The sequence below is a fragment of the Asparagus officinalis genome, chromosome 4, assembly GCF_001876935.1.
Source record: "Asparagus officinalis chromosome 4, Aspof.V1, whole genome shotgun sequence".
Lineage (NCBI taxonomy): Eukaryota > Viridiplantae > Streptophyta > Magnoliopsida > Asparagales > Asparagaceae > Asparagus > Asparagus officinalis.
In genome coordinates, this window is record NC_033797.1 from 16,069,544 (window position 1) to 16,081,224 (window position 11,681).

At 35.5% G+C, this 11,681-nt stretch overlaps 1 protein-coding gene and 1 long non-coding RNA gene across 2 annotated transcripts; both read right to left on the reverse strand.

Annotated features, from left to right (window-relative positions):
- Positions 7,918-8,774, reverse strand: LOC109839752. Its single transcript, XR_002246733.1, has 2 exons — positions 8,701-8,774; positions 7,918-8,130 (listed from the first exon to the last, which is right to left on the reverse strand). It is a non-coding gene; the product is annotated as an uncharacterized LOC109839752 (long non-coding RNA).
- On the reverse strand, positions 8,776-11,310 carry LOC109838248 (60S acidic ribosomal protein P2-like; the record flags this gene model as incomplete). The annotated part of the gene is given in 4 exon segments (XM_020406704.1): positions 8,776-8,822; positions 8,825-8,914; positions 10,008-10,096; positions 11,230-11,310. Coding segments are annotated over 3 exon segments (225 nt in total), but the record flags the coding sequence as incomplete, so codon positions are not given.

The window sequence follows — 11,681 nt, forward strand, 5'->3', positions numbered from 1 at the left end:
CCGGTGTGGTCTGCACCACACCAGGGTGTGGTAGGGGCTGTTTTGCTGATTTTGTGCTTGTTTCTTCAGGTTTTGGTATTTTGGCTATAACTTTTGCGTCCGACCTCGGAATGAGGTGATTCAAGTTGCATTGGAATCTTGTTGAAGAGATATACAACTTTTATATTTTGAGTTTTTCTTGATTCAAACTGCATCATGGTCGAAATTCCAGTTCTTCATACTCGTGCATCCATTTTCTTCACGAACCATGCCTTCAAAATCTTGTTGTTGCTTCAAACTCTTGTAAAACTTCCAACGATCATCAAATCTTTCAATCTTGAGCCAATTCCTATATATAAGAACACAAACCACAGCAGTATCCTCGATCTAAACACGAAATATGCATTAAACACTCGTAAATCATGCTTAAAACACACTAAGATAATGCATATTTTACGTGTTTATCAAACTTATGCCAAGTTAACACCTCTGGCACACCCAAAACACTTTCATTGTCTTAGATTCAATATCACACCAAATGAGACATGAAAAGACCAAAATTTTATCACTTTTATTCAAAATTTGTAAAAGTGATATAAAATAATTGTTCTTGGAAAAGAATGATACATGGTCAAGTCTCTGGATCCCTCCACACGAAGGATTGGAGACGAGACCTAACATCTACCAGTTCTTTCTGATGGGTTGTGTGCACAAACTCTATAGCCCGTTTCCTTATCTCCTCCTCACTAGGCAACACTTGAGCTTCATTCTCCTCTTTTAGTAGCCCCAAAGCTTCTAGCTTCGCTGAATACTCATCAAAGGCTTCTATCCTTTTTTGAGAAATTTCTTCTGTAAGAACTTTTCCTCGAGCGAGCTGAACTTCCCTCTTAGCCAAGTCATGTTGCAGTTTGGTGATGGCCTCCTTTATTTGAGCAACAGAGTCTTGAGAAGCCTCGACCACAGCAGTGGAACCCATGTACTCCTACATCCATTGCTCGTACTGTTGTTGCAAGGACGCGACACGTGCTTCTCGTTCAAAGAAGTCATTCTGAACCGCCTCTTGTTGACGTGCTTGTATATCTTTCATGTTGAACAAAGATAGTTCGACCAGTGTGTCAACATCAGCACGTTCAAGATTTTCCAAAGTGACCAAGTCTTGCTCCAACCGAGAGATGTCGTCTAGATAGCAATTAGTACATTGAGAATCACCCAAGTGTCGGATATTATCAACAAAGCTCATCAGTATGGGTCTGAAAACATCAAAAGTGCCTTGTCGGGAGCTAACAATTTTGATAGTTCGCTCCATCATAAACTCCAACTGATTGGCAAGACTTGCAACTAGGTCGAGGATGACTGGTGACCTCTTCATGAAGAGCTCGCTTTTGAGAAGCACGTTCTTCTTCTTCTTCTACCTCTGGCTCATAAGCCAAGAACTCGTTGGTCCCCTTTAAGCGAGTCGTCTTGGATCCCCTTTTTTGATGCATAGACAGCCCGAATCTCTCTCAGACATGTAGTATTTATATGATGCTCGGGAAGAGCAGAGGCGACACAATACCATGTGCTGAAGCCCAGAGAAGTAAGCAAGTTGGACGTCTTGTGGGGGAGTATGAACTTCGCCCTAGTTATCCTGCCACAGAGAAGTACCAAGCTCTGGCTCTCCATCATATAAATTGCCTTCGGATGCAAGGCTTCACGTGACCTTCGCCTCTTTGAAGATAAAACACGGATCTTGCATATCAAATTGCTCAACGATCAAAGCAATGAGGAGCAATACTTTCTCAGAATCAGACAAAGAAGATATCCAAAGTATTTCTAAAAATTCGTTCTAGTCAACCACGAACTTTTAAAAAACTTTAGAGGTGGTTCTGTAGGATGTCTAAAAATTATTGTAGATAGTTAATCCTCAAAAAACACTAACGATAAAAGTTACAATCTGACGACTTTCACGACAATAGATAAGAGTTACAATTTGATGACTCTCACATCTTTAGAAGCCAAAGTACAAGGGTTACAAGATGACGACCTTTGTATTCTGAGAAGACTTGATGCAGAGGTGACTCAACGATTACAAATTGACAATATTTGCATCTTCGAAGCCAAACGTGACCCTCGCGTTTTAACAGCCAAACGCGGAGGCCGACCCTCGTGTTTCTTCAGCCAAACATGGAGGTCGATCCTCGCGTTTCAACAACTAAATGCGGAGGTCGACTCTCGTGTTTTAACAACTAAAGGTGCAGGTCGACCCTCGCATTTCATCAGCCAAACGCGGAGATCGACCCTCGTGTTTCAACAACTAAACGCGGAGGTCGACCCTCGTGAAGGTCGATCCTCGCAGACTTTGCATTTGACTGTTTCAAATCATTTGAACGGTTCTAAAACAATTCTTCACTTAATGGGGCGATTAAGCCCCCATTATGGAGCAAATTAAGGGTCAGTTATACTCCTTAAACCTTATAAACCATTGTTTTACACCTAAAAAAAGGGGGTTGTTTAAGGGGGATCATTTTGGGTTGGCTATCTTTGAGATCGGCTATTGCATTAGAGAGAAAAGTCATTGGCTTATTTCGGCTAAAAGGATTGAAATTTCTTTCTGAAATCAACTCTCTTGCAAAGTTCTAAACTCGTCCAGAGTTCTAAACTTGTTTTGCAAGTTCTTCCAAGACGTTAAGTCAAGAAACGAAGGCGAAGTTCCACGAAACGAAGCGTTCGGATCGTCAACGGGATACAAGAATCAAACTCTTATTGTTGACCTTCTTGTTTTGATGATGTTTAACAAACAATTTACTACTAATGTTGTTTGTCTAGTGTTTGTGTATTCCTATGTATTGTAGACAAACAACGTCATTGGAGGATGGATGGAATCGAGCATTCACGATCATATCAAATGGAGGTTGGCGGAATTGTGGAGTGAAGCAACATACAATTCAAGTTAAAGATCAAGTTCAAGCTTCATCCGCATGTGTAGCTACAATGAAGATCAAGATCAAGCTTGGGTAATCTAGTTTAGATTTTATATTATGTGTGTTAAGTACCTTAAGCTCAATATCATATACACACATGTATTTGGTTTCTATGTATATATATAGTTATATATATACATGCATGGTTTTGGGTTTTCATGTTTTGGATATACTTGCAAAATACATGAGTTTTCACAAATAAAAATTCAATTTGAGAAATTCTTTTTCTAACATGTTTGTTTTCATGTTTATAAATATTTCGCAAAGTTTCATCAAGTTTGGAATTGTTTTGTTATGTTTAATGGAATTTACAAAATCATGTTTTTCGTTTGTGCATGTTCGTGCATGTTTTACAAAACAGATGAGTTTTCATAAATGGGAAGTGATATTCAAGAAATTCTTTCTTTGACATGTTTATCTACATGTTTAGAAACTTCCCTCAAAATTTTACTATTTTTGGAGTTTATTTACTATGCCCAATTGATTTTACAAAATCGTGTATGTCAGCAGATTTTTAGAAACTGTATATCTCTGTTCAAACATTTATTTATCTCAAATGAGAAATGATTTTTCAGAAATTATTTGTCTAACATGTTCATATACATGGTTAGAACCTTCCCACAAAATTTCATGATTTTTGGAATTGTTTTACTATTTTTAATTGATTTTATAAAGTCAGATACACAAATTTCCAGAATGCTGGAATTTGGGGTATTTTGGTCTTTTCAGCCTATAACGGCTAGTAACGGCTAGTTTTTGATATTTTCGGTTTTTGGGGGTTTGTGGCTGGTTTAAGAGGCTATAAAAAGCCCTCAACTTTCATTGTTTCTTATGGATGTTTAAGAGAGTTTTAAAAAGAATTTTACAAGTTTGTTGAAGGGTTTTTAAGTTTGTTTCAAGAGTTTGTTTGTGAAGAAAATTCCACAAGAGCTTGAGGAGATCATCTATTGGAGTTTGAGCAATCAACTATTCTTCCTCCATCTCTTGTCATTTATTGAGAAGTTTTCTAAACTCTTTTCTAGATTTATATTTATTTGTTTGATTATCATCTTATTAAAGCTAGTTTTATATTGAGTTTAGATTTGATTAATCTCATTGTTACACACACCCACTTGAGCTTATTGTATTTGCATTCATAATATATTTGGGGTTGTGAGAGATAGTAACATTGAGTTGAGCCTAATTGAGTTCTCACCTTGTTTAGAGAACAATCAATTGATTTATATTGTGCTTAATTGTGAGGATTCACTTGTAATACACTTGTACACCGAGAGAAGTGTGTGGTGAGAGACGGGGTCGAATCCAAGAGGAGTGGCGTCGGTTGACGTGCCTAGGGAGAGGTTGTAACCGAGCACTTGAGGAGGAGGACACGGGCTAGGAGCAACACTTAGTGTGTGAGGTGTGATTACATAGTGATTGTATTGTGAGGTGTAAACGTTGTTCGGGTGAACGTAGAAAACCCGGTTGTGATAGTGGAGATCTCCTCGAGGTGAGGAGCGGAGACGTAGGTCAAGTGGTTAGACCGAACTCCGTGATCATATCGTTTTGTTTGTGATTGCATTGGCGTTCTTATTCTTGTTTTCATATCTTATATCGCCTTTGTGTATTGCTCATCATATTACCCTATCACTTGTGTAGATTGTTTATTTTACCCTTGTGTTAGTTCATATATCCTTGCTCATATATTTGTAATATCTCATTGATAGGATATATTCATTTGTTCATATTGCTTATCCTAGCTTACGTATCTTGTTGTATTTTATACTTGCTAGGATAACTTATTAATTAGTTTTAATTGGCATTTAATCGGATTAGATTAGCATAAGACCCTAATCACCCCCCTCTAGGGTCTAACAATTGGTATCAGAGCTTGGTGCTCTTTGATTTAAGGTCTAATCGCCTTGAGTTAAAGATCCAAGTTAGCTTATTGTGCTAATCTATTTTTGAGCTTTATTTGTATCTTGCTTGCATACATTTTCTTATTATGGACATACATTGTGCATCTTGTTTAGGCTATGATCCTATTGTTGCTCCTAAAATAGATAATCTCCCATATGACCAATGGTGTTCTAGATTTAACATATTTGTTAGATCTAAACAATTCAATTTATGGGAAGTTATTGAAGATGCTTATATTATACCCACTTCGGAAAAATCCAAGTGGAGTAACAATGATAAAAGAATGTTTAATATGAACAAGCTTTTGTTAGAATATTTGCTTAATGCCTTTGACTCATCCTTTTCTAACAAATTTGTTCATTTTGATAGTGCTTACAATTTATGGAAATTCATAGAAGCACATCAAGGCAACTTGGAGGAAATCCGACGTAGTTTGGAGGATTGTTCTTCAAGTGAGTGTGGAGCATCATCATGCACACGGCCACTAGGCGATAGCCCTAGTGTGGTAAGCGATTCGGAATCCGATAGTGATATATCCATCAATGAACTCGCTTGTGCATATGAGAAATTATTGCATGCCTATACAAAATTACAAAATAATTTTATTGATCTTAAAAGCAAGCATGTAGAATTGAAATCCGATCATGAGAAGCTAGTGTCCAAATTTGACATCATTGAAAATGAATTATCATCTTATTAAAGCTAGTTTTATATTGAGTTTAGATTTGATTAATCCCATTGTTACACACACCCACTTGAGCTTATTGTATTTGCATTCATAATATATTTGGGGTTGTGAGAGATAGTAACATTGAGTTGAGCCTAATTGAGTTCTCACCTTGTTTAGAGAACAATCAATTGATTTATATTGTGCTTAATTGTGAGGATTCACTTGTAATACACTTGTACACCGAGAGAAGTGTGTGGTGAGAGACGGGGTCGAATCCAAGAGGAGTGGCGTCGGTTGACGTGCCTAGGGAGAGGTTGTAACCGAGCACTTGAGGAGGAGGACACGGGCTAGGAGCAACACTTAGTGTGTAAGGTGTGATTGTATAGTGATTGTATTGTGAGGTGTAAACGTTGTTCGGGTGAACGTAGAAAACCCGGTTGTGATAGTGGAGATCTCCTCGAAGTGAGGAGCGGAGACGTAGGTCGTGGGGACCGAACTCCGTAATCATATTGGTTGTTTGTGATTGCATTGGCGCACTTACTTTTATGTTCATATCTTATATCGTCTTTGTATATTGCTTGTTGATTATATTGCCCACTATCTAGTTTAGATTGTTTACCCTTGTGTTTGCATATCCTTACATATATCACATTGTATATCTCTTTGATAGGATATATCATCTTGTGTTAGTTTATATATCCTTGGATATACATATTCATCATATAGGATATATCTCTTTGTTTGCATTGCTTATCCTAGCTTATATATCTTGTGGTATTTCATGCTTGCTAGGATAACTTGTTAATTAATTTTAATTGGCATAAAATCGGATTAGATTAGCATAAAACCCTAATCACCCCTCTCTAGGGTCTAACACTTATCGCCACCAAGAATAACTCAATATTAAACAAAGGGAAAATTTTTTGTCTATTCTTCTCTCTTTTGTAAATTGGGAAACCGATAAGAAAATTGTAATTTCTTTTTTTAAGTTAGTTAGAGAGAGACTACTTTAAGAGATTATAATTACTCTTTTCTTAAGTAAGTTAGGGAGATTAATACTAATTTATACCTTAGTTTTCTTCCCATTTTTCCCGCAAACAGTATTCTTTCAGTTGTTAATCTGTTTTATTTGTCTTTGAAAAAGGTATTGCATGCTGTCATCAAACAACATGATGCTGGCGCTAGGAAAGAGAAGAATTTTGGTGATACATTGTGCAAAAATTATCTTCTGATGTCATTTGTTACTATTAATAAATTTGATTCTTATAGACTAGAGCATTATATCTTCTCTAGCATGGCAAAATGAGATTTGAAAATGAAACCCAAGACTTAATATTTAGGTGGTTATTTAACAAAACATGGGACAAATTTTGCATTTTAACGACTTGATTTCCCTGTGACCTCAAGTATGTTTTTATGGGTCATTTGTCTTATAAACAGTAATTATGGACGTGTCATGGTAGCAAATTGCTGCAAGTATCTAAAAACACTAATGTCTTTCAAGCTGAATCTAGGAGATTACCTGGGGAACTTTTAACTGATTGTAGAAGTTAACGCTGAAAATCAGGAATTTTTGAGTTCGAGCATCTTATGCCGTATTAACAAATCGTGACAATGTTGAAAGCAAGGCGTTTCTCAGCAATAGATGCATGAATTGCAAGATAGCATCAAATAGCAACAAATCAATCGAAAATTGTTCATTCTACAACATGGCTCACGTAGGACAAAATATTCAGAATAGAAACGAACAGCTAACATCCATTTCCTTCACTGTTACAATTCTTTGCATTAAGAAGATTAGTTAGATAAGTGCGTTTTTCTTCACTTATCGTGACAATGTTGAAAGCAAGGCGACTCTCAGCAATAGATGCATGAACTGCAAGATAGCGTCAAATAGCAACAAATCAATCTAAAATTGTTCGTTCATTCTACAACATGGCTCACATAGGACAAAATATTCAGAGTAGAAACGAACAGCTAACATCCATATCCTTCATTGTTACAATTCTTTGCATTAAGGAGATTAGTTAGATAAGTGCGTTTTTATTCACTTTTTATCCTCAAATGAGCAAAGAAGGACCATTTCCTTCAAGCCAAGACATGCGTAAGCAAATGATTTCAAGATAAAAAGTGAATAAAAACGCATTTATCTAACTAGTAGGCTCAATGCAAAGAATTGTAACAGTGAAGGAAAACAAAAACTAACAGCTGATATATTAAACCAACTGCATAGATATCCAATGAAACACAATAAGCTATATTCTTGGCCAGTAACTCATAAAACAAAATTTTGATATTGCAGCAAAATGAAGCAAACAGATGTCACCCAAAACCAACAGTTAAAAAGAGATCAAGTTCCCTACTGCTTTGATTGACAAAAGTACATAATAACTAAATCAAAACCAACAGTTAAAAAGAGATCAAGTTCCCTACTGCTTTGATTGACAAAAGTACATAATAACTAAATAAAAGAGACAATGTCTTGAGTTGTGCTAGGAGATATAAAAGAACTCTTTGACTGTTGCCCGCATTATATTCTTCCAAGTACTTCAGAGCTCCATCCCAGATACACCGCCTTACCGACCGAGCCAAATGCATCTAGTCAAATAGACTGAACATCTCCTGCAGAAAGCAAAGAGGAACAAAGAAGGGAATCAGACAGCCAGTGGAAATAACAGTAACAGATTTATAATTATAAATAGTAACTAATTCTGGATACAATTAATTTACAGGTAAATTTCACAAAGTCCCCATGAACTTCCATGGGTCGCACAAAATTCCCTAAAATTTACAAATCAGAGAAACCCTCCCTGAACTTTCAAAATTATACAAGACCACATGTCATAACCAATGTTCGCATGAAGTGCAAAATGCCTAATAGTACCTTGATTACTTTCTACCTACCCAAACCCAAAAAACTCAGTAGAATTGGAGAGTACATAGAAGGCAAAATTGTTCAAAATACGCCATGTGTGAATGTGACAGCTTAAAACTAACTGCCGGCAGGACGTTCATGAGGCTTTCTCTAATTCAGGGTTTTTCTTAATGCAAAACACTGCAAAGATAGGGGCGATTTTGTGAAATTTAATCTTGAGTTATAACATGAATGCAAGGAGCTAAGCTAACTTCTCAAAAGCTACATGCAACACCAAAGCCTTTTGCACAAAAGCGCAAAAGATTATCAAATCTTACCAGATCAGATTCTTCATCATCATCCACTTCTTCCTTCTTCGGTTTCAGCAGCCACTGCATCTGGAGCCAAGCAGCCCCACCAGCAGGTGTCAGCCGCAGTACCAGCACCGCCACCGAAGCACGTCCCTTCCAGAGGCAATGAGCTCAGTTATGTCCTTGTCTTTGACCTCGGAGAGGAAGAATTCAATTCTTGACTCTTCAGCCTCAGCCCCAACTGCCAATTTTAGGGAAGTAATTTGAGATTCATGAGATTATGCCCCGACACAAATGATTAAAACATCAGGCTTCTGGTTCAGTGTGTGCATGTTATGCAGCACCATGATAGCTAAAGTGAACCATAAAGGAACGTATACACTTCAATAATCCAAAACTGTATGCAAATCCTAGATAGTAAACGGCAGGGGATAATAAGGCTGAAGAAAGGCAAGTAAAATTACAAACGTGATCAGTTAAATCTATTCATCAACTAATGGTGTACGCCCAACAAGAAAACAAAAGAAGGAATGCTATTGGATAGACTAGCAGAGTGTACATCGGGCTAATTATCACTATGAAAAAACATGACCATATTTAACCACCTGAAATTGAGATTCGTCTAAAACGTATGATGTAATAAACACCATTCGGTACCATAAAATGCAAAATATTTTATAATGATTTTAAAAAATATACCCCACACAATTATCTAAATATTAATAAATACAAAATATTTTATAATGATTTTAAAAAGTATACCCCGCACAATTATCAAGTAAACCATCACAAGAATAATGATGTGATCAAACCAAGTCTTCAAGGCTTAACAAAAAGTTTAAAAGTACAAATTTAACAATTTCAAATTTTAAACAAAGAAAATACTCTGTAATCTTTATGGTAAATTATATTGAATAATGTAGGTTATATTGAAATAACATACATTATCTAAAAGTGTATTCTTTATTGTAATAACATAGAGCGATGTGTATGAATTATTTAAAAAAGTTACAAAACATTGAAGGTTTGTTATGTTACATAGCGGGTCTTTTTTTTCCCCTAACAATTGAGAACATGAACTAGGAAAAGGGAAAAGAAAAAAAAACTCAAAAAAACAAGCTAACTCTTAACTCTTCCTCATTATGATTTCAAGCTACGCTAATAATATTCCTTGCAGAAAGGATGAAGGAAAAGAAACACACTAGTAATTTATATTCAACAGACCAAATGAGCAAAAGAGGTTTATCTATCAGTATCAGCAACTCATACACGATTTGGTTATGAACATATACGATAAAGAGATGAAATTCATAAAGGCAATAAAGAAGGCAAACCTGATCCTAAAATTTTCTTCAGATTATCAACAGATGGGCTAGTGTTTCCACCCATCACAGCAAGCAAATAAGCGGCAACGATCTTCATTCTACATAACAAGAAACAATGGGATGTAAACACGAATAAAAAAGAAAAGCCACAGAATGAGCTTCTGGAATGTAAAAAGCGGTAAACATCATAATAAACATGTTACATAAGTAAAATTATCACAAAAAAGAAAAAGAAAAAACTATGCCAAATGTGAAATTAGCAAATAATGGCGGCTATGATTTTATAAGAAGGTTTTGTATTAGTGTTCTAGTTGCGAAAGGAAGCTAAGATTGCGAGAAAACAATTATTGTAGTTCGGACATAAACTAAATACAAGTAAGAAACAGAATAGCAAACATATGACCCAAAAAAAAAAAGCTTAATGTGTAAAGTAATTTATCAAGGGCATGCACGTATACAATTCACTTTCAGGTATCAACTCAAGCAAACTCGCTCGCTCATTCTTATAAGTACACACATAAACATGTCTAGTTCGCTAACTTGACAAGATCTTATGTAACACGGAAAGGGGTCACACTAAAAATATTCAATAAAAGGCTTTCTTTACTAAAAAGAAAGAAGAAACCCCTTGCTAAATCCTGAACAGTGGACAAAAAAAGTTTGAATCTTTTGGCCCCCTATAATACAAATCAAAGTTCTTACGTACTAAAAACTTATTAAATTAATCTCACAACACATAGGAACTTGACAACATTATTCTTTTCATAATCAAATTTGTCAAATTAAAGCAAACATAAACTGATTTTTAAGAAAAAGCATGACATACACTACCCATCACCTCTAAAGATATACATATTGCACATTAACTTCAGCTAGTTTTAAACAAAGAAACAATCATCTCTAATTAAAAATTGCAAAAGATAGCAACTTGACAAGATTTGTCCTTTTATAATCAATTAACATCACATGGGCATGGCCCGTTCGCATATACTAACAAATTAAAATAACCATAAATTGACCTTAAACTAGAGACAGCGTGACAAAAATTGTTAAAAAAAAAGCTGTGCAATATATGTTAGAGATCTAAACAAATCATCATCTAGAAGAAAAAAGCTTGCAGCTAATTTATTATTACATGCACATTGCACAAAAACCTAATTCATTATAATAAGTTCTTAAAAATAAAAAAAATGTGTTTTGCCTCAAAAAAAAAGATGTGGATTTTCTCTACTTGCAAAATCGCGTAAAGACAAGCGCCGAGATTTGAGGAGACTCAGGCGTGGGGTCTTTTTTTGCCTAGGGTTTAACAAAATTGCACATTTATAGGATTTTTGTGAAAGCGTAGATCGAGATTGTGTAGGATTACGGGGATTGAACGGATGAGATTGTTTCTCGTTTTTGCAGTTTTGAGTACGGAAGGAAAGTTTTATGGATTATAATTTGGAATTAAAATAGTATCGGAATATCTTATTAAGATAGGATTTCCTTGGTAGAAGGGCTGAAATATATTTTTTTTTCAAAAAACAAAAAATCTTAAGTAATGAAAAAAATAATCCTAATTATTTTCGAGTTTCATCAAGCTCCCTTAATCTTATAATATTTAGAGTTTCTCGTTTCATTTCCTTAAAAAAGGGAAAAAGAATAGGTGCTTAGAAGCCAATTGAAATGGTTTTCAATATTTAT